At 37.4% G+C, this 24,083-nt stretch overlaps 1 protein-coding gene across 1 annotated transcript in view; it reads left to right on the top strand.

Annotated features, from left to right (window-relative positions):
* The window catches only part of WAC (WW domain containing adaptor with coiled-coil), a 57,559-nt gene that overhangs the window by 19,848 nt on the left and 13,628 nt on the right, over positions 1-24,083 (top strand). Inside the window, exons 4-10 of the mRNA XM_032702647.1 lie at positions 795-901; positions 1,669-1,784; positions 2,255-2,367; positions 3,836-4,144; positions 16,456-16,701; positions 18,651-18,773; positions 19,732-19,880. Coding sequence (XP_032558538.1) covers positions 795-901; positions 1,669-1,784; positions 2,255-2,367; positions 3,836-4,144; positions 16,456-16,701; positions 18,651-18,773; positions 19,732-19,880 — 1,163 coding nt within the window. The remainder of the gene's footprint in view (positions 1-794; positions 902-1,668; positions 1,785-2,254; positions 2,368-3,835; positions 4,145-16,455; positions 16,702-18,650; positions 18,774-19,731; positions 19,881-24,083) is intronic.

Raw genomic sequence — 24,083 nt, forward strand, 5'->3', positions numbered from 1 at the left:
AGTCATTGTCTCTGTGTGTCGCTCTTGGAAGACTTTAAAACAATTTTTTTTTTTTTTTATTACTCCATTTGTTCACACCTGTCAGTCCGCTTAAGTAGACTGTTCTTTACTGTAGTTGTCCATAAGATCCACTCTTTGCCATTTGCAAAGCACTTTGGCTTCATATGTGGAACTGTTCAGATGACTTGCCTCGTAGCGAGGCCAGAAGCAGGAGGAGTTTGGGAAATGCTGCTTTTAGTATTCTAGATGTCAATACCTTTATTGCAGAGACTGAGGTGCAGGAAAATTTGGTCTGATCTGTATGCATAAAGAGTTACCTAGAAGTAGTTACAAGTAATCTCAGTGGTTGAGAAAACAGCATTGCTTCAGTGAACTTACAACCTGATTTTGTGCATCTGTGTAGGCTGTTGATAAGCCTATTTAAACTTTCTGACTTGATGTTGAGGAGAAAATGGCTGTTAATTTCTGAATTGACATGTTAGGACTCTTCAAAGTGTCAAAAGTTATAAAGGCTACTTGTTTACTTGTAATGGAATAAAGTTTGAGAGTAACACCAGTGAAAGGACATACTGCATTATTGTAACTAGAATGGCAAAGTGAGTTTTACTCTATGTGAAAAGAAATATGCATATGATCTCCTGAAATACTTCTGCATCTGAACTATGCTGTGGTCCAGGCTGTGGACAACTTACTTTCTCCCCTCCCCTCTTCATTGCCCTTCTACCTCCTTAGAATGTAGACTGTTAATTTATTTGAAAACATACATTGTGAACAGTCTTTCTTTTTTCCTTTAGGGACCAGTTACTCTCCACAAGAAAATTCACACAACCACAGTGCTCTTCATAGTTCAAATTCACATTCTTCTAATCCCAGCAATAATCCAAGCAAAACTTCTGATGCAGTGAGTATTTGTGATTGGTATTCATCCCTGTGTCACCCCATTCATACACACTATATTTTCATAATTTTATGTAAGACAAGCAGCATGTATATTACCTGCTTCAGTGAGTTTTCCAACTTAAGTCTTTATTTTATAAACACTCTGTAAATTCAAGATGCAGTTGTTGTAAAATTATTCCGATTGATAATCATTAGAGCTTCGAGCTACCTGCTTTTAATTTTAAAATACTAGATTATTTAAATTAAAGAAGAAATACTTTCCATGACCTTTGTGGTAAATCTAGAGAAGGCATCATGATTTTACTTATTTAAGATGCATTACACATTGTGCATTTTAGTCACTTTATTATCCAAGTTTTAGTAGTTAAGGTGGTGTTTGTTAAAAACTGCACTAAAACAAAATAGGTAAATTTGCAATGTATAGAAAAATTTTGAAAATATAATAATTTTGAGGAAATTTTAAGGAAACTAATATTATCAGTATTATCAATATTATCGACATTACTGCATCTCACTAAACATACTATTAGATTTTTGTTTAAGGTTTGGTGGGAATAAACCAAGGGAAACTTGGAGAATGCAGTGGGAGCATAGTGGTCACATCTTCAGGCTATCAGTGAAACAGGCATTTAGAGATGGTGTAAATGGAAAACAGTGATGCGAATGCATATAAGGTTGCCATGTAGTTTTAAAACCAATGAAAACTCTTAAATTTGTATATTAAAACTCTCAAGTGGTCTTTTGTCCAACGCTGTTTGTACTCCAAAGGCTTATGATTCTGCGGATGATTGGTCTGAACACATCAGCTCTTCAGGCAAAAAATACTACTACAACTGCCGAACAGAAGTTTCACAATGGGAAAAACCAAAAGAGTGGCTGGAAAGGTATGTGCTTGTGTTTGTTTTAATTGTATAAGGAGCAAATATTCTTAAGCTTGTTTAAGAGTTGAGCTTATCTAATAGATTACTGCTATAACAGATTGTGGTCTAAGTCTGCAGTGTTTCTACCCTTACCGTGACCTCTGGCACTTATTTTATCCCGTAACAATCCAAAGCCTGAGGGGGAAGTATGATTGGTTGGTTTGTTTTGATTTTTGGTGAGTGGTGTTTTTTAGGTTTTGTTTTGGGTTGTTCTGTTTTCATTTTTTTTGGTCAGTGTTAGTGAGCTGAACTGGTACATTGTGAGCTTCAACAAGCACGGGTGTAAGGAAGCAGTGGCCAGAGTTTGCCAACGCTGCCTGTAGCAGCAAGCTCTTAGAGCAGTTTAATTCATCTCATGTTAACTTCACCCCTAGAAACTGTTATATTATTAGATGATCTAAGTTCTTACTTAACTTTTGTTTTCTTTTCTTCAGAGAGCAGAGACAAAAAGAAGCAAGCAAAATGTCAGTTAACAGTTTTCCAAAAGATAGGGATTACAGAAGAGAGGTGATGCAGGCGACAGCTGCCAGTGGGTTTGCCAGTGGAAGTATGTGGTTTTTTTACAGCAATATGTTCTTGCCTTGTTTGCATTACTGTTTTCTTTTCCAAACTTAAAAAATTTTAAAAAATCCCTTTTCTTAGCTGTTTTTCTCACCTTTTTATATGTAAAAGCAAAAGTGGATAACACAGTCAGCTCTCCCAAATGTTGTTTCTTAAAATAACTTTAAGCCTTTACTAGTGTAACACTTGCTTAGTGCTGTTCGTGGTGCTCCTTCTTTTTGCAGCTTTTACTGCCTAATTTAATTATCTTCATGGGTAGTTATCTAAAAAACTTGCACAATTTATATTTTAATTGGACTGTCGTGATCATTGAGACCTGCCAATGTCATATTTTGAGCTTAAAAATAGAGATGCAGAGGTCTCTTTTAAAGCCTTGATTTCACATCCGAAAATAATAAGCTAATTTAGTGGATTATGATATCAGGGTTTTTAGAGCCTTGTATATGTTATTGCAAGTATGTTTTTACTGCACCAATACTCTTAGCAAAACCTTTCCTGGACTATGAATTTCTGTAACTTTGAAATTTTTTTCCTGATGCCTAGCTTTAATCTTTGTCAATTCAATTTTTTTGTGGAAAATAGTTGTACTGTGGGATTCTGTCTGTATGCTGATGTCGTTTGGGTGAATTTGTAGCATAGTTCTCAGGATGATTTAAAAGTAGAAGTCAGAGTATTAATCTTCCCCCACAATCCTGGGACTTGACGAGGTAGGGATGTATAAAGGACTGTTTTTCTGTGTATAGTGAAACGTACTGCATGTGCTAAAACATACTGAATGCTACAAAAAGATAGCAGACATGCATAATGCAGTATTTGTTTTGTGACAGATGACAATCTAAGAATCTATAAAAAGACTTACTCTGTATTTGCTTGGTGTGTTCCCTGAGGAACATATTTTAAAGTCTTATGATTGTGTGACAAATGCAGATTAGTCACTCGTTTAGTATATATAGTTATCTTGAATTAATTCAACTGTAAGTAAATTTGTTTTAGTACTTAAGTGACGTGAAGAGGAATTCTTTGAAGGCTAGAATTTAAAACTTATACTTGATGTTCAGGATTTTCAGCGAACAAAAGAAAAATGGCACAAATTATCTCTTCACACTAAATACAAGATGGAAATAATAGATTTTGGTTTAGATTTTTTTTAGGCGACTTCAAAAGTTAACTTGACTGTAACACTTGTTATAAAGCAGCCTTTCATCAAAACACAGTGCTTAACCGGAACTCTAAATCAAGCAAAGGTCAGAAAATGCATTTTGTCAGTGAGTAGAATTAAATTTTGCCTTTTTTGATGCTGATCTACTTGAGGCTTTTTTTAATCATAAGAAGTTCAATCGGCTCTAGTTGTTGGTGTGCACTTGTATTAATCAAAGTCTCTGCAATCTTAGGCTCATTTCTAATTTATTCCTTTTTTTCTTATTGCAACGTTACTTGGGGAATCCTGAAAAAAGTGGAAGACAAGCATTCCAGTGACACCAGCAGTATGCTCCCACAGAATATTTTATCTCAGACAAGCAGGCACAATGACAGAGACTACAGACTGCCAAGGGCAGAGACTCACAGTAGTTCTACTCCAGTACAGCATCCCATCAAACCAGTGGTTCATCCAACTGCTACCCCAAGCACTGTTCCTCCTAGTCCATTTTCTCTACAATCTGATCACCAGCCAAAGAAATCCTTTGATGCTAATGGAGCATCTACTTTATCAAAACTGTCTACATCCACATCTTCCATCCCTGCACAGAAAACAGAGAGAAAAGGTATGTCAAATGAAATTACCTCTAGTATTCAAGGTGATGTATTGCATTTACATTGCTTGTTCAAAGTATGCTAGTTCTAGAATTGAAAGATATTTTTCCTGTGTGATTGTGTGCTTAGAACCTGATTACTGTTTTGATGAGTTTATTTCCTCCTAAACCACGTTTGCTGTATCTTATACAACTTAAAATTGACACTGCAGTATTTGCTATTTACTAGCTTATTCTGCAAATTAACATTTCAAATTATAATTTGAAAAAATGTATTTTAGTAGGACATATTTTATATTTTGTCTTCTCTCTTGTTTTGGATCTTTGCCATTTATTTGAGTTCTTAACATAGATGTAGTTACACTATTTGCAAGTCATTTTGGACCATTATGTTTTATGAACTGCTGTTACTGTTTGGAATAACAGTGTCAAATCTTTCAATCAACACAAGTGCAGTTCTTAGAGAAAGTGAGACAGTTCTCTCCATGTAACAGCAAATCTTCTGTTTTGATCTGTATCTTGTGAAATATTTGATCTTCAGTTATAAAGCTGCTGAAAGTTTGTGTTTCTGTGTAATACCGATTATAAACAATTTGAGTCAAGAAGGGAAGACCAGGACCTCACTGTGCATTGTCTGTGACCCTTTAAAAGTCTGTATTTTGGTTAGATTTACTTCATTACTAGGAAAGAATAGCTCAAGAAGATTGTGAGAATGAGATTTGTGTCATCAGTGATAGTGTGATGCTTGGTATAGTTGAGTTTATTCAGAGTGGTATTGTATACAAAAAATGATACTTTGAGGTCTTTGGGAGGAAAAAAAATAATTATTGATAATCATGATGGGTTTTACTTTAAAATATTGCATAATTAGTATGTCACTGTATTCTTTTGGGGAAGATGGCTTGTTGCCCTGTTCATATTTGCATGTTGGTTTAGTTAGAGAAAAATAGTGTAGTTTTAAAAAGACGACCAGAACAGACTCTGATCTCACGCTGGTCTTGTATTCTGTTTTCGGGCCTTCCAGTTTTCTTTATTAAAGAATTCCAGCTTTTACACAGAGATAAGAGTACCTGACCATCCAAAATATTCAACCAATACCATACGTTGACAAATACTGCAGTGTAAGACAATTGTGCATGTAAAGAAATTTTTTTAATGCTTCTTGAGACTTCATGCAATTTTTGCATGACTTGGGTCACAAATGCTGACTGTAAACTACAGAGGAACAGACTATTTTCAGCAAGCCTTTTTCTAGTCAACACAATAAAGTGTGAAGTAAGGTGTACTAGTTCATGCATGGTTCTTGAGTACAGTAGTTACCTACTTCAATTAAAGCTCTATGTTCTGATCACAGTTTGATGCACTTCTAAACATTACAGTGCAAAACATCCATGTCAAGCATTCTCTTCTTTAGTGTATCTACTCTATATCTGTATCTAAAATACACTTTAAGAAAACCCTTATTATGACTCAGTTCTGGCATGTTCTTGATTCCTGTTTGGTGTGTGATCAGACTTCAGTCTGGGTATTCTTTCCCTGCTTTACTGTACATCTTTATTAACTGAGCAACTGACTCTTTCAGCAATTGAAGAAACTTCCCATTGTGACAACTGCTACAAATGTTGTCAGAGAGTTCTAATATTTCTTGCATACAACATTAATTTGAGAGCACACAATTGGATATGAAGAGTGAAAATGATCACACAGAGCAATCTTGACACTGTAAATCTTACTTTAGAATCTGTGTTACCATGCATGGTTCCATATTAAATAATTCACTTAACTTCTGTATTCCTAGGTAGATGTTTTTTTAATTTTGTATGGGTTAAATGGGTAGATTCTGTGTAATACTCATGCCTCATTCATCTAAGTGTGTCATGGCACTTGATTGTGAGCGAATATTGTACTTATTGAGCTTCAGACAGAGTGGATTACAGAAAGTTAGTAAATAATCGAAGAATTAGAATAGGTGAATGTCAGACTTGAAATTCTTATTCTAGAAAATGTGAGTTTTTACATATTGGTTGAATTTACCTCTTACAGAAACAGAAAAATTCAGTGCAGGTTCAGTCATGATAAGAGATCATTCAGAGAGTATATTCGGTTCACTTGGCTTTTTCTTATTTTGGTAATGTTGGACTGTCTTTTTAAGGAAATGTAACCAGCAAATTTTCTGTAGCATTTTGCATATTTAAATATAAAAGAAGGAAAGAAGCAGTGTTTTGGATGGTTTACTTCTGTTACTCATTCTCTCAGAGGTGACTGTGAACCTGCAGTCTTACAAAGTATTTGTTTGTAGCTGTTATACTAAATGAAAATAATTGTCCTGAGACACTTGGTTCAAACAGTCTTCTAAAAGTGTCTTTGTAGAACTGAAAGGTTTATTTTTACACTAGTAAAGCAAACAGCCTTTGATCTTTTTCTCTTCACTGTCTGTGCCATCCCTCTCTCTTTCTAAAAAGAGGTAAAGCTGTATTTTTTTGCCTGTAAAAACAGCTTGGTCCAAATGACTGAATAATATATGCAGTAGTCCTTGCTTAAATGAATTCTTGCTTCTTGTCAATGTGTTGCTGGCAGCCTTATGCCAGCATATGTGTACCACTGTTTTAATAGTTCTGGTTTCAGTGTGTGTATTTTTTTAATGCAGTAATAGTTATGAACAGCAGAAGAACAAAAAACCACAAAACCCAAAAACAATGCTTTTTTCAGCTCAATCTCTTTTGCTGCAGGGGTATGTTGTAGTCCCACAAGGAGATTGAATAAAATCCCTGGCTGAACTATAGCTCAGCTGTTAGCAGTAGTCCTCTGCCCTCAATGGCTGGCAGTAGTGGAGAGTTCCTGGGGAACTATTTGACCTCTACCCTTTGGTTTGAATGTTCCAGTCAGAATCTGCTGCTTCTGTTTGTGCTCACTGTGAGTGCTTTATGCAGGTAAAGTGTGGGGTTGCTTTTCCTACTTTTTGGCTGCTTTATCTGTAGGGCACATCACATTTTCCTATTTCTAATTCAGTTACTGAATGAAATGTTGTATTGTCCATATCTTAACAGTGTGTCTGTCTGTAGGATACTACTTCTCACACCTTTACTCCAAATCCCATCAGGCAGCACTTCTGTTTCTAGAGCAGCAATACTCTAAAACTTATATGACAGAACGGAGCAAGCTGGCCAGTGCAATGCTGGGTGGGTTGTGACCTTGATGCTTCTGATCCTTCTCTCACCCCCGTGGTTTTCTTACTTGTAACACTTGCTGGTCTTTAGTGGTCAGTTATTAACATTGCTTCTGGTATCGTTGCATCTTCTTTGGCTGAGTTTTGCAGTTTTAAGCGTATTATTAAGCGTATTACTCAATCCACGTGGTGGTTAGAAAAAGTTACATGTGTGAGACTGTCGGAAGTTTCTTCCAGTACTTTATACTTGTTTGCTGAGCATTGCTGTTACATTTATTTTGGTGGCAGAGATAAAATACAAAAATTCGGTTTTAAGACTGGTATAATCCAAATGTGAAAAAGAGGGAATTTTTTGTATTTTAGATCATTTGAATGTATTTGAGAACGCAGTTACTCTTGTTGCCATAATTTCATTTGGCCAAATGTGTTTACAGAATGCATTGCCTTTAAATATTTATTTATTTTTGTTGTGGCTTAAGGCCCTTGATAGATCAGAACTGAAGTATGTAAAACAGATAAATGTGACTGTCAGTGCTCAGAGAACTTAGTTGATGGACTGTACACTTCAGTTACTTCAGCAAAGAAAATGTGTTATGATTCTTAATCATCAGCAGAAAATGGAGTAGTTCTGTTAGCTGTTCTGTTGTTTAATCATTGGAGCAGAGATGAGGTTTATGGGGCAATAAGGCATGAATTTCTGAAAATTTAGTAATGTGGTTTTCCTCCCACGGAAAGCACGTGCACGGTCGTTGCTAGCAGTGCAAAGAGAACAGCTCGAGCTCACAATAGAGTGGTTTGATAAAACTGTAGAGTTGAATCCAAAGGACTTTGAATCCATTTGTTTTGTTTTAAATGGCATAAAAATTACATCATTAGTGAAAGCTATTGGAACACTCAAAGGGTCACTTTAATAATTTACAAATTGTCTAGTCAGCAGCAGTGGGTATTTGCCATGTCATTGAAATAAATTAGAAGAGCAAGCCACATATAGCAGTATTTTAAAGCTCATGCAGGGAGTGCTAGTGTGTTAGGTGTCACAAAGAGCACTGTGAAGGAAGGCCCTTCCTCCTCAAAAATGCATTTCCACTTTTTGATTCTTCTCTCCCCACGCAGTTCTCTGTCACACTGACATGCCTCATGAACTCAGCACACTGTAGGCAGGAAGGGAGTAAGCAAATGCTGGGGACAGGTACTTGAAGGACTCCAGCAGATAGAACAGAGTGACTGAGGCACAGCAGAGGTGCAGGACTTCATGCAAACAGAGTAGCTGAACAGTCAGAATGCTTAGTTTTTCACCCCCCTGCATTAAACATAGTAGGCTTAGGATTGTGTTTCAGAATGTTGGTCAGAGCAGTGGATCAGCTCTTTGCTTAGGACCAAGGATTCTTGTCATAAGAGGCGGAGCTTGGCGATGGCAAGATTCAGCAGCCTTTTTGTGTAATTCCTCAAACTCTGAGAAACTGAGCGTGTCTAGGTTGTAACTGAAGAACATTGTGGCCCAACTGCTGAAAATGTGTTATACAGGTTCTTGTCATAGGAAGTACTGACTGCTGACTAGAAATTCTGTCCTTTTTGTCCAGAAGATGTGATTGCAGGTTATGAATACAAAGCTCTTCCATAATCATTGTGGTCGTAAAAAATTATTTTCATTATAGAAAGGTTTCTTCTGGCTCCATTTTAATGTTAAACCAATGAACAGTTCTTCACATTAGCTTAATCTCCAGATCTAATTGTGTTTCTTTTTGCCATCCGATTACTTTCTTTCCTCCTTTTTGTTTTGGATGGCTTTATTTCTTGCTCATTTTTTTCCCTGTGATTAAAGTTGATGGCCCAGAAATTTGTTTTGTTCTATAATATAGTTCTGTGTGTAGACTGCATCTAATAAACTTGTTTGCATGGTTGTCAGAAAGCATACTGTATTTCCTTGTTGTTTCAACAAAGTGAATAGATTTTTTTAGAAGTTTTCTTAAAAGCTCCAGACATTAAAACTTTATTGTGTGTAACTTATAATTGAAAAATTGGTACAAAGTCTTATTTTTAAAATCACAGAAAATTTAAAAAAATCTGATTTTTTTTTGTTGTTATTCAGAGGAAGAGATAAAATAAATTTTAATTAATGAAGATTTTAATACTTCAAAAGATCAGAGCAGACTATGTTCTACTTTTGGTTTTTACTTCATTTTTTTAATATTTCAAAACCTTTCCTGGGGACTTTCATGATAATAGCTGAGATTTTAGGTGAGGTTGCAGAATTATTTTCATGGCATTTTTATAGAAGTTGGTGTTGACAACGAAGAGGCTGCAGACTTGACCTGTTCATTCTCCAGTCATGGTCTAAGACTTTTGCAGGCCTTGCAGCATAGTCCTTTATTTACAAAATTTTTTTTTGTAAGACACAGACTAAATTTGCATTTCTGTTGGTAAAATTCCTGTTGTAGGTTCAAGATGAGTCTGATTGATGCGTAATGATTCAGATTGGGTTTATGAATGATTGCCATGTAATCGAAATCCTTATTTTGCAATAATAGGGGAGATAACTTGTTAATGAATGTGAATCGATGTTGACACAGGTTTAGCGACCAGTGTATTGGAGTTGTAAAACTACAGGACTTAGATTTGTGAAGCTGCTTAACTTTTCTTAGCATGCTCTGTTCATCTTGACTGTGTTTCGTGATGTTTGAGGCTTCAAGTGCACTTAAGAACTATAGGACTGTATAATTAGCAAGCATTTTTTAAAAATCCTAATAAATGTTTTAGGAACTAGAAAATGGTGTTTAGATGTCGGAAAGTAAAGTTAACTGTGTGGCAAAATGTACAATGAAACAGTCTCTCAAAGCAGATCAGAAAAGGGAAATTACAAAGGAAAAGGAGAGAGTGAGGAGTTTTTGCTTCTATTTGTGGAAAAACAGGGAAATGTGCATACTCCAGTGAGTGATAACGTGAGGATTTTTGTCAAGCAGACATTTAATCTTGAAAAGTTTTGACCAGTTATGTTACCTTCAGAAAGCAAAACTTGTAAGCTCTATATAGCATCATAAATTAAATCAATTTTTAACCTTTGTAGTTATATTATACAAAAATGGATGTGAAAGTATTTAGCAGCTTTGTTTTATTGGCAGTATTTCTAGGATTTAGTTATGTGAAATGAAGCATCCAGTCTGGAACCGTGGAGTAAAACAGATTGGTTTAAATCACTGTAAAAAACTTTGTGATTGTACACAAAGAGTCGGTAGTCTGTATTTTTAGCATGTTTGTCTCCATCACAAAGGAGTTTCTTGTTGTAGAGAAGAAAAGGTAAAGATTACAGGTTGAGATAAGAATTTACTGGAAACAGCAGTGAACTAAGACATGAACAGTAACAGCAACAATATTAATAAAAGGGTGTGCAAGAGAGGCAAACAATTCACACATGAAAAAAAGCTCACCCCATGTGAACCCACAATACTTGAAATGCTGCCATGGTACCATGACCAGAAGAAGTTATAGCATCAGTGGCAATGTCATTCAGCAACCAGTATTATACAATTCAACATTACAGACTATTCCCACCCAAAAATCAAATCCTGTTGAGGTACACATCGTGTTTCCCTGTGCCTCTGCATTACCTATCAAGTGCACCCAGGTCCTTGAGCAAAAACAATCCCATGGATGGGTTTGCCTTTGCTTGGGGCAGGACTAATTCAAACTGTCTTCCCTAGCGCATTCCTCATATGCACCACGGAGATTTTACCCCCTTCTACAGCATGTGTAGGTTCTGACTGGGCAGGGCCAGCTTGATTGGTGGGGTTTCTAGTGATAACTAACCAGGTGGCTGTGACTAAATGTCAGTCCCACTGTTGGAAGGTTCCACCATCCGTTGCTTTCAAAGTGTTTTTAACAGTCTGTTGTATCATTCAGCTTTTCCAGAGGCTGGTGCCTGATAGGGGATATTATATCCCCACTCAACACTGTGATGTACTTTTACAGCCACCTTCTCTCCCTGGGCAGCAATGTCTTGCCACAATTTGGCAGCCCAGTGCATTTACCTCTGCACTGCCAGTTGGTCTTTTTCCATTGGTCCAGCCACCCCAAAGAGCATTTGCTGCCATCCACCAGTCAATGTAGAGGTAGAGTGCTGGCCATCCCTATTGTTCAGCAATATCTAAAGCCAGCTGGATGCTTTCAGCTCTGCAATGTGAATTGATCCACCTTGTTCACCAAAAGCTTCTGCGACTCGTCGCGTAGGACTCCATAGGGCAGCTGTCCTTTTTCAGTGGATCCCTGTGGTACAGCAGGAACCATCAGTAAAGAGAGTGTGTTGCTTTTCATTTTCAGGTAGCTGATTGTATGGTGGGGCCTCCTCAGCATGTGTCACCTTTTCCCCCTTCTCTTCTGATGATAGTCTGAAATTTTTGTCTTCAGGCCAGTTTGTGATGATCTCCAAGATCCCTGAGCGACTGGAATTTCCTGTTCGAGCTCGCTGTGTGATCAGCCCAACCCACTTACTCCACGTAGCGTCAGGGGCATGATGTGTGGAAAGGGCTTACCCTTTTTACATCCAGCCCAGTGCTGGCAATCACCAGGGGCTCACCCAGCTGGTGGCTGAAGTCTTTTTGCATAGCTCACAGCTCACTTGGGGATAGGAATTGGGTGATTATTTCTGGCTTTTCCTCTTCCTCCTGTTCAAGGACCGTGCTTCCTCTTCATCCCTCACTTAGCAAACTGATTTGGTCTTGGATTTCTTCTGTATAGGGGCAATTGTTGCCAGCATGGGTTGTTCCTCATGTTCAGCTGCAGTTTGAGTGGCCACAGTGCCTGTTGGTCTGTTTTCCTCCTCCTAAGGGAGGAGGAGTCTACTATGGAAATGTGTCTGACAAAGAATAGCTGTGGCCCAGCACACCACAGCAAGGTGCTGCTCTGGAGTTGGCACAGCATTCTCCCTGCAAGTATTCTGTCACTTTAACAGGCTCCTGTAGTTGTTCAGGGGTAAACTTTCAACCATTGAAACAGAGAATTTCCCCAAAACTGGCCCATTTATGTCACCTTCCGTGCCACTCTTGACTATCCACCCTCAGGGCAGATCTCTGAATGGCCTTCCTATAAAAATCTCTCCTGACTCTAAACATGATGTAAACCATAGAGGAGACATAGCAGATACAGCAATAAGACCATGCTTTCCCTAACATCCAGAGGAAGTTCTGAATTCACAAAAGCTGTTGTAACAGGCCTGAAAGAGGAAAAGGGGGTGAAAAGCTGGGGAAAATCATTCTCCCCTGTTCCCTGTACAATGGGTATGATTATTAACGTGCTCATAAAGGTAGTGTCTGAGGTCAGGGCAGGAGAGTAGCACTCGATGCACATCCCACATGACCCTCATTGCCCTTGATTTTATCACACAGTACAGTAACAAAGCAATCCCAATCCCTCTCCCTGCTCTGAAGAGGAGCATTGTGATGGGCACACTGCCTGTATGAGAATATGTACAGGGTTAGGTACCACAACCACGTGAACAGACCGAGCAACATTGTGACCGATGTCTCTGTATCTAATACAACAAATGCTCAGATCAAATTTGTTTCCAACTGTTCTGGTCATATCTGTTATCTCAACCCTTTGTGCCCCATGTTGGGTACCAAATAAGGCTGTTGTGTTTTAGGAGTGATGTTCCCCAGTTTAGTGTTCCCACTGCAACACTCCAAACCACAGTGCCGTGTGCTTGCTGCTCCCTCCCCTGTGGCTGGCGGGGAAGGAGAATTGGAGGTACAAAAGGTAGAGATAGAGGTTGAGATAAGAGCAACTTACTGGAAACGACAATGAAATAAGAAACAGTAACAGCAACAATATTAATAAAAAGGTGTAAAAGAGAGGTGAACACTTCACACGAAAAAAAAAGCTCACCACATGGGAAGCTGTAATACTTGAACCACTGCCACAGTGCCCTGACTGCAAAAAGACCCCCTTCCCCGAAGCAATGGTGAGGTGATATAGGATAGCTGCCCCTCCTGGCCACTACAGAAATTAACTCTGTGCTGGCTGGAACCAGGACAGCTGCTTAATACAAACAAGAAATATGTGTATTTTCACAAATATCTTGTACAGGGTTTTTTTGGCTGAAACAAGTTTATATGTTTTATTTTTACTATGAATAACTTAAATTACTTAATTTATATAGTGTAGTGATGCTTTGGACAGTTATTGTACTCTGCATCCTCTATGATGTTAAATAACAGTTATTATGCAGTATACATGTAGATAGTCATGATCACATAGATGTATTTTTTCATAACATTTAGGCTGTTGGTTTTGTGTTGTAAAGCATCTATAAAGATTGGAATGTTAGTGTTAAACACCGTTCTTGTTTTGCATCTTTAGGTGTTTGATGTGGATGATTGTACAAAAAATACCTTTCACAGATATATTTTAACACATACTTAAAATACCTGCAATAATACAGGTATGGAATAGTGTCTCCATATTGTCTAAAAGAAATAACTGGACTGTGCTGAGTTGAGATAGTTCATTGTGGATTTTTGTAGCATAGAAACTCACCCAAGCTAAAGTATTTTTACAGACCTTGGAATTCAGTCATTTGAGTGACATGTTTGGAGTTCTGTTATTTCAAGAAATGAGTGAATACCCAGAACTGGGCTTCAGGTTTGTCTTCACTGCATTGTTAGCTTGAGTTTGCCGTTGATTTATTGTATTTTCTGTTCAGAGCTGCAGTGTGGATGAAAAACACTTCCAGCTGTTTGGCATTGGTGTAGTTTGAGGGTCAGGTATTGCTTATGTGAATTAATAACATAGTACTGAGTTGCTTCTTTACTTAAAATAACTCAATATTTAACTGTGAAGAAAAGCCTAACTACATTAAATACCTTTTGAAATTAGTGCTGGCAGTTGCTCAGTGTTTGTTTGTTTGTTTGTTTTGAAATGAGGATATTTTGTTGTTCGGGACTTTTTATTTGGTTGTTTTTGTAAGGTTCTTAAAACTGTAGAGTAGGAGGCTTGTGTTTATATAAGTACTAACGTGCCCCATTGTGCTTATTTCTCTTACTTTTATTTGCCAGTGCATCCTGTCCTTATTTGGACTATGGTGGATCCAAGTTCAATTTAAATTCCACGTGTTTGTGTTTCGTATGATAAGATTCACGTTTTTAGATGTGTCTTGACCTGCAGTTGTCTTAACATTTACTTTGAACACTGTAAGATTTTATATGCAATAGCTTTTAACAAAGACTTTTACTAATGACTTACTGCTTTAATGGGGGCTAATACCTGATCAGCTGTCCTAGTTCGTGTGTTACTGCAAACCACGCAGAAATTTTGTAAGTGTTCCCCCCCCCATCTTCAGTCGTTGTAACCCCTTTTGTCTCTTTGTAAGTTATTCTTAGGAAAGCTCTTGGCCAAATGACCAGGTGCCCTCAACAGATAAATGAACCAACCCCTTGCCCTGAGGAGCCTGTAGTTAGATAAGGCCACATCTTTTCCAGAAGTTTACCTGAAGCTTCAGAATGGGTGTTTGTGTGCTGGCTGTTGCATCCTTGCGAGCTCTCAAATTTGGATTCTTCAGCGGCTTTTTTCTGGTTCAGATTGCTCAGTTACTTCTCTGGAAAAAGTTTTCTGGAGTATTTGTGACCTTTGTAAACTGTTTTTACTGTGACTGCATGGAAGCAGAAATCCCCTTTCTTTTCACTGAGATTTTTAATCTCATTGGATTTACATATTGATACTCACTTCTATAATATTTCATGTTTATTTTTTTAGGGTTCTTCTCCGGATTAGTCTTAAAAGTTTAAATTAAGGTTATTGGGAAAACTAAAGCTGTTAGACATTTTGTAACATTTTATTCTTAGGTAGTAAAACAAAACAAGACTTTCTGACTTCTTTATTAGTAAAGTCAGCATCTTCTTACCTTGACCATATCTTCAGAGGAAAACAAACAAGCATGCCTTTAAAGTAAAAGAATTTCCCAGCCAGTTATTTTAGTTTTCATTTGGATTTTTACCTGAAATGTGGAATATCCAAGTTGACTTTCTCTACCCATTTGAGGTGGGTTTAAAATCCAGCTCTTCAATATTATGGGAAAACGTCCTGGGTGAGATCTTGGATCCATAGCTTTACTCTCAGCATCCAGCTTGTTTGGTGCTATAGAACCATTAGTCTTGACTGAATTTGGGGGCAGACATCTCTGAGGGTTTAATGAGGATGAGAGAAGGGGGAGCTAAGATTGGAATACAGTGGACCAGGCTTTTTAAAGGAGGGATATTTGAAATCACTGATGGTACACTTATAGTAAGTTGAAATACTTTAATTGAAGAAATTTCTCACAGTACTGGAATGGAGGAGCAACTCTTCTGTTAACTGGAAGTCAAATTCAAAATTAATGAAATAACTCAATCAGAACAAATTGCTGTACAGTATAATTGAATTTAAGTACTACCTATTTCTGTGGATAATAAGTGGTGATATTTGCTAAAATGATATTAATAAAATAAAGGATATAGGTCTTGATGCTTCACAAGAAGCTGACAGGTTAAAAATTAATTATGGGAAGGTACATTTTTAGATATTTTTGCACTCTGCTGTGGGGATGTTAACAGCACATTTTTTTACATTTCCAGTACAGCTCATTTTCCTGTCTAAATCCTCAGCAGTGTAGCTGGATTTTGTATGAGACCTAGTCTTTATTTTGCGACTTCTTGTAGTCTGGTCTCTTAATACATAAAGCATGACTTATACCCTCCCTCAAATTTGACGTAGTAGCTTATATGTGAAGTCCATGGGCTATAAGGTTTTTGTTCATAGTATATTTTCCAAAGAAAGATTGAAATCATAAGTGAAAATGTAGAATATGAGTAAATGCACAGTAAAAGAAAAAGATGGCCAAGGAATTTTTGGCCTGCCTTTGTCCTAAAAGCTAGGGGAAAAATGTCCCATTTTTAATACTGGCAGTATGTTGAAGTGGAAAAGTTGTGTGTGTGCATTCCTAATAAATATTAGGTCCAGTAGAGTAAATTGCACTAGATATCAAATATCTTCTTTTAATAATGATGTGGGTGTTTTTCTTATAACTATAGTTAGGCATTTACTCTTCTGTATTTAATATGAATGTTGTATTAGTGAGAAGTTGTCAGGTTATATTGGGGAAAATGAAAAATACTGTCTATCTTCTGTTCAGAGTCTGCATCTGTGGACAAGTCTGTATCCCATTCTTGCACAACTCCTTCTACATCTTCTGCTTCTGGACTGAATCCAACTTCTGCGCCTGCTTCATCTGCTCCTACAGTTCCTGTTTCACCTGTCCCACAATCACCAATTCCTCCATTACTTCAGGACCCAAATCTCCTTCGACAGCTGCTGCCTGCTCTGCAAGCCACCTTGCAGCTTAATAATTCTAGCGTAGATATATCCAAAATCAATGAAGGTAAGGATTCTTTAAAGTTGATGTAATCTCTCACACGTTAGTATATTATTGGATGCCAAGCTCTAGTAAATGAAAGCCTTATTTTGATTGAAAAGTGAATAAATGAATCTCTAGGTAAAGTGGGGATTGGTTTTGTTAGTTAGACTTTTTTAACTCTCAAGGTTTTCAGATTAATAAATGTTGATGTAGATGAGCAGTCTAATTGAGATGGGTGACTTAATCGCTGTATCAGCATTCGTCTGCCGCACAAAAGTTTGTTAAAGCTCTTTGTTCTTTTGTTTTGTCTGCTGTTCTTTGTTTTCCCTAGTTTGCACTGCTGTTCTATTAATGTGTGTTTGCAAATACTGAAACTTCTAGGGATTCTTAAATCTTGTTGCCTAACAACTTTTTTCTTTAGCATGACAAGTTAACCTCTGAATAAAAGTAGCATATCAGCAACTGTGCTAGCAAATTAAATTTTGTATGTGTAATCAGTGTATCCCTTAGATTTTTGTCACATTGGCCTAGTTTATTAGAAGTTTATCAGTTAGCTACAATGCCTTTTGCTGCAAGAAGAGGTAGAGTTGATGCAATTAGAATGCAGTTTTATCTGATGTGGTGTCTGCATGTGGCAGGTTACTGATGAAGAAAGTGGTGTGGGATTTTTTCTTTGCTTCTTCGAACTTGTGCGTAGATCACTGTTTGTAATTGGAAGCAAAACATTTACATGTAGTGCCCAGAGTTAAGTAACTTTCTGAAAGTGCAAACCATGACAGTCAAAATATGTACAAAATATTCTGTACATTGCAGTTATTTATAAGAAAAAGGTATCAGTTGCTGCCTTTTAATTAGCAAATGTTCTGGCTTCATTCAGTACTAATAGGCGAGTAGGTTACTGTTTTGGTTTTTTTCCTGTGCAGGGAGAAACTTTTAAAATTTTAGTGCACTAAGTTGGTCTAAAAAAAGTAGGAGTTATCGTGGTTGAAAAATGAAAGATCCAGTTAAGACTCCAAATGTATTTTATTAGAGAGCTGCCAAGTGAAATTTCTAGTCATTTTGTCTTGCCATATCTCAGCAGCAGCTGTGTCTGTCTTGGAACAAGAGTGTTTAGAACTGTTCTGGTGGGATGAGGGGCTGTTGGGTCCACGTGGGCAGAGTGACTTCACCTTGCACGGCAGGGCTGCCCTTACTGTGCACATGACTCAGAGTTGTTCTGTGCTTGTGCTGGTGAGTCAGTTTTTTCAGATTTGTGCATGGGTGGAATGTATGTTCAGGAAGTATCCCACAGAGCCTGTAGATCTTTTGGGAAAGATTAGTTCAGAAGCTCATGGTTGGTTCAGAGTCTCAGTGGCTCATCCTATAAGATCATCTTCCTGTGTAGTGCAGTTTTAAAATGGTTAAAAGTGATTGATTTTTTTTTTTTTTTTACCGGGAGGAATGACATGGGACAGCTAAACCCAGAACAGATAAGGTTGGGATTTTTTTCTTTTAAGAAGAAACACAGATTTTTAACTGGAAAGATACTTCTTTTCCCCTTGAACAGAAAGTCTGCCCCCATCTCTTTTACTGGGTTAAAGTGATACTGCTTTTTGCTTTTTTAAAAATTATTGTAGTGTAAAAAAATCCACCACACATTATGCTTACTACAGTAGTAAATTGAACAAATGTTCTCTCGGTGTTTACAAGAATTATTCTTGATCCACAGGGTCAAGCTGAAGAATTGAAGTTACTTTTAAAAGAATTTTTTTTAAGTGCATGTCTCAAAGATAAAACTACTAAATAAAGGACTTGTTTGACATTCCAAGTCATCTTGAGTTCAAGTCATTGAAAAGCAGATCGGGTAGATCTTTGGTCGTTGTGGATATGGGAACAAAATCTGAAAGAAAATGTGGTTTAAATGTAATTAGCCAGTTTGAACAGTTTAAAGTGATGTTCTAGAATTGTCAGTAAAACAGAACGTTTGTTTTCAGTTCTAACAGCAGCTGTGACACAAGCCTCTCTGCAGTCTATACTCCATAAAATTCTTACTGCTGGACCATCTGCTTTCAATATCACCTCCCTAATTTCTCAAGCTGCACAACTGTCTACGCAAGGTATTCAGAGTCTTCTTTTCACTTACATAAAATTGTTACGTTGCATTTTAAAAAGGCTAATATAATTTAAGTTTGTAGAAACTGTGTGTTGTTGTATCTTTGGCCACCCTGTGGAGGATATTGAATGACTTCTTTTTCCAAAATAGATTAAAAATTATTACCTGGGGAGCAGGAAGCTGACACACAACTAAGTAAATCTCCTTCCCTGTCTTGCCTTTTGGGATTTTCTTTGTATGTTAACTAACTCTATATGAGTAATGTGAAACCTGTGCAAGGCCCTCTCAATTTATTTTGGACCTTAATTAGATGTTATTTGATGTTCAGTATAAAACACAACTCTTTGAACACCCTTCTTGTAGCACTGTGCAACTGTGACTCTTGGAGGAGGCCTTAAAGTCTTAAAAGAAAGTTTGTTCTGTCTGGTGGGAAATTTTTTTCGGCTTCCAGGCAAGATATTCTTTCAGATATCTTCAGTATGTTCTCCTTGTAACTTAGTAAAGCTAGAAACTTAAACTAAGTGCAGTCATCTTATTGAGTAGATAATCAGTATTATACTAATGTTAATTTTTAACCATGGCTGGGGAACTGTTGGTGGATGCCTAGAATGGGTAAATAGGTTTCTAGATAAACTGTTTATGGATTCTTTCAGTTAAATCAAGTTGACCAGTCTAAAATAGGAGTCACAAATAATTTAGTCTCTGCATGTGTAGAAAGCATTGCCTAATAGTTTCTTCTCTTTCCCCCTTCCCTGAAGTTGTAGAAGTGGATTTTGGGGAAACCAATTCTTTAGCTAGGATTGTCTTTGAACATTTGTTCCAGTTGTTCACCCTGCAGCCATGTCAAGGTGAACATGTTTGTATGTTACCTAATACAGCATACTCCAAAGCACCAGAAGAAAATCTAATTCACATTTAAGACAGGATATGGTTTTATTTAAAAGAATTTCCTTCCTTTACAGCTCAGCCATCTAATCAGTCTCCAATGTCTTTAACATCTGATGCCTCATCACCGAGATCATACGTATCTCCCAGGATAAGCACGCCGCAGACTAACACTGTTCCGCTTAAACCTTTGATGACTACGCCACCAGTATCATCCCAGCAGAAGGTGAGATCCTTTTCATTTATGCCATGCGGTAGTAAGAAATTATTGTACATAATTATTGTACATAATATTAAGCGTTGCTCCTCCATGCGCTAGCAGTTTTATATAGGATGATAAAATTCGTATGTTGTCTTTCCCAAAAGAAACAGAAACAACTGGAAGCGACTACTTGACTGTATTTTGGCAGTGCAACTCCAGCATGAAATTCTAGTACACTTGTCTTTTCTAGAAGAAACTTTTGTGCTGGCTTCAGATGCTGTGTGCAGATACTATCAAGGCATCAGTATTTTAAGAAAATCCATACAAAAACCAAAAAACATAATTCAAAGGCACCAGCTGATACAATTTTCTAGACTTTAGCCAATAAAAGATTTTTCGAATGGGAGAGAAATTCTTGGGGAAGTTCATTTGATGTAGTCTCAAATTTGGTTTAGAAATGTTCTAGGTGTTTACAGGTCAATAACATGATGTCCCTTTCTCTTCCTGCCCCCTCATCCCCATTCATTCAGAATTCTTTAATTGGATCAGTGACTGGGAAACATTAATTGAAGCTAACATAAAATAGCTCCTAAGGTTCTTCCTAAGAAGCAAGATTCTAGACTTTAGGGTGAGACACCCCTCCTCCCCTTCCTAAAATCCCTGTTCCCTACCACAACCTCTGCTTAGCTAATGTGTCTTTTTTTTAATTTTCTGCTCACAAGAGAACCTCTCATGTCTTGAAGGCCTTTGAGGAGTACTTTTATCTTCAGGAGAACAGATTGCATTCTTCATTTTAGTCAAAATGCCTCATTTACTTACATTTGATTTTTTTTCATGGGTACAAAGAAAACCAAGTGATTCTCCCAGTTTCTTGTGTTTGGCAATGATACAATGAATTGTTAAAGCTTTGTGTGTACTAATCCTGGTTGTTGTCTTTGTTTCTGCCCTTGGATTACATCCTTAGTCTATGTCTTCACATCCCATAGCTACATGATAAGTAATGAAATTATCAAATAGCAGTCTCAAGATATTTGGCACTTTCAAGTCCTGAGATATGAATAAGGATCTTCTTAAGTTATTTACTGTCACTAACTGGAAATTGATCTGTTCTGGTCTCTACAACGCAGAGATCTGGATCTGTGTATAAATGAAGTTTGATTATCAGGTACAGTGTAAACATGGTAAAAGTGTTATCCTTTGAGATCTTTATTTACAGTATGTTCTGAAAGAAAACTTGTAGGAAGGACAGCCCCTTCCACCCCTACTCTCCCCAATTTATTCTTGTTTTTTGAATTTAGATTCTTTAGTATTTACCATCCTGCTACAGGTGTTTTCCTAGAACTGTGCATGCAGTCTTGAACCTGCTGCCTTTTCCCCAGTATAGAGGCCAGCATTGTACCTGTGAAGTAGGTGGAGTGGTAGGAAGCTGCTCCTTTAAGAGAAAGTGAAGGCAAGCCAAGTGTTCTAAGTAGGGCCAATCTGTCTTGGTAGACCAACTGTATAATTGAATATGCTTTTGGACACACAAGCCTTCCCTCAGGTTTTCAGTAGAAGCAGAAAATGTAAATGCTAAATGCAGGTTTGAGAAGAGCTGATAGGAGTTGTAACTGCAGCAAGGCTACCACTGCTCAAAACAGCAACATAGCATTGGTTATTTTTTGTTTTGATATGAGAATCTCCACTTTCATGGAAGAGCTGTGATTACCTGTAGTTAGTGACTTGACATGCAGGGTTTCACTTCTGGTATTTTTAAAATAGGGTATTCTGTATTTTATTGATACATATATAGAAGTTCTTCTGAAAATGGCGATATCTGTATTTTGACATACAGTAGCACATTTTGAAATTATTATATTGTAATCCACCTTTTTGTTAAGATTGCACTTCAGTGAGGTGAGATTGCACATCTGGTTTATTTTTGAAGCAGCTATAATGTGTTTGCAATCCAAGTGTTAAGTGTAGTAAATTTCCAAGTTACTCATTCTAAACTGTAATGTTTTTGATGCAGAGTGCTGTTAATCCTGATGGACTGTTGTTCATTATTATAGACATTGGCAAGTTTTTATTTTCATCCTTCTGCAAAGAAGTTATAACTCTTACTATCCTGAGATATCATAACCATAAAAGCTTTCAATTTTCTCATTACCTCAAGTAGCTTCACAGATAGCTAAATAGAATTAGTGGTAATGCTTGACAGCAGGATCTTTTCTTGAGTTTTATATTCCTCAAATCTGCTGCTAACAGATCTGTTGAAGTATTAACATGAATTGTTTGTGTGTTAGTCCCAGAAGTAACAAATTTTGGTTCAGTAGCACATACTTTTCCAGCTTACTAGGGAAAGAACTGTCTTGATAGTTCTTGTATTTGTGTAATTCAGTTCCATGAGATGGGATTGAGATGAGAATTTAGGTGGTGATAGCTCCAGTGTGAGCATGTCTGTTTTAGTAGTCCTTCAGATATGTCAGGCAGGCTAGCTTATCCTGTTCTTAGAGTCTGAGTAAATTATGCCTAATCAAGATGTGGTGCTGTGCCAGGACACACTTGGTTTCAGAGCACAGGCCCATGGGCTTAGGGCAGACAAGGTTGGACTGGCACTGTGCAAGCAGAGCCCAGTGCCAGATGCACAGATATTTGGGCTGGCTCTGAGACTAGTGTAGCACCATTTGCACGGGAGGCTCTGTTACTTAGGGCTGCTTGAACACGTCAGTGCTGCTTTTAAGCTCAAGCTCGTGTGTCTGGATGGAGGTGTGTTGTGTGCACACGGCAGCTCGAGTGCCACAGACTCAGGATCCTGGGTGTCACATTTTGCTTTTTAGCTGGGCCTGTATTGTGTGATTAGAAACTGTTCTGAATTTCTGCAAAATAACTGTGTAAAGCACATTACACAGACCTGTCCAACTCAGAATACTGCTTGTGGTATTTTTTTAAATTTATTTAGCCCGTACTGTTCTTCTGTTTCTGGTATACATATTTACAGTCTTTCAAACAGTTGGAAAACATGGAATAGTTAAGAGCTTTTGTGGCTGCTTTGTCTCATAAATCCCAGTTTTTCTTTACAATCCATTTTCTTTATTTTTACCACCTAAGGAGGAGATTACTTTTCCAGTTTGGATCTGCAAGGTGATGCTATTATCTCTGATGGACTTTACTTTTGAAATTATTCCTTCTCTTTGAACAGCCTTGATAGTTAATGTCTACTCACAAGCTGAGCAAAATTCAGGCATTGATAGCAAAACTCCTCATGTCATACCTTCATAAAGGTACTTGGGTAGTCTGTTTTCATAAATCAGTTTAGGAACTGCTACTGTTTCACCCCCCTCAACTATATAGTTCTGTTGGTTTCAACAACAGAGTAATCTTACACTGATCTTACTCTGTCTTTCTAGAACCGTGACCTTTTCCTGTACTATTCAGACTTTTTTTTAATATATGTCTATTAATCTAAAAGCCAGAAAGAACACACTTTCACTCTGATGATAATTTTAAAAGGTGACTTTTCCTCATAGACATATAAGTGGGTTTGAATTTACATTAAGATTCCAAGTGTACTTAAATAAATCAAGTCTTAAGTTTACTTCAGCAGATACTGTCTGGCTTGCCATGGTCTGTTTCACAGGAGTCTGTTTCTGAAACAGAGAATTTCTGGAGGTTCAGATGAGCACTAGTTAGTGATCTACACCAACTTGATGTCAACAAATGCCAAAGAGGCTGCATGATTTGGTTTTTGTCTTCATGGAGCCCTGGAACCCATTTTTTTCTTTGCTTCCTCCCTCTCAAAATTGTTAGCTTGGTTTTGCAGAGTGAGGGATAAATTTTGAATCTGATCCTCTCTTGTACGTACTTTAAATTGGCTGAGACATGAAAAACATTGGGAAAAAACAAGTATGTTGAACGTCATTCACTGTAACTTAGACATTAGTGTATCCCCAAACTTTTCATCCAGTTATAGTTCAGAAATTCACAGACGAAAAGTCTGTATCTCACTGCTGGTGTCTCAGTATCTTGTACTGAATGTGCTCTACAAAGGAAAAGCAAGAAGCTACTGGTGACTACTTTTTTAGTCATTCATGAGTTGAGAACTGACAGAACAGTTAACGGGGGGGGGAGTAGCAGACTGATAAATATGCTTTCGATTTTCTTTTCCATTTCTGGTAGAGGTGTTATAATGTGGTTGTGATGTAATTCTGCTCTTGGCACTGTGTAATGTATTTTCAAGTAGGAAACTCT

The sequence above is a fragment of the Chiroxiphia lanceolata genome, chromosome 1 (genome assembly GCF_009829145.1).
Source record: "Chiroxiphia lanceolata isolate bChiLan1 chromosome 1, bChiLan1.pri, whole genome shotgun sequence".
NCBI classification, from domain to species: Eukaryota; Metazoa; Chordata; class Aves; order Passeriformes; family Pipridae; genus Chiroxiphia; species Chiroxiphia lanceolata.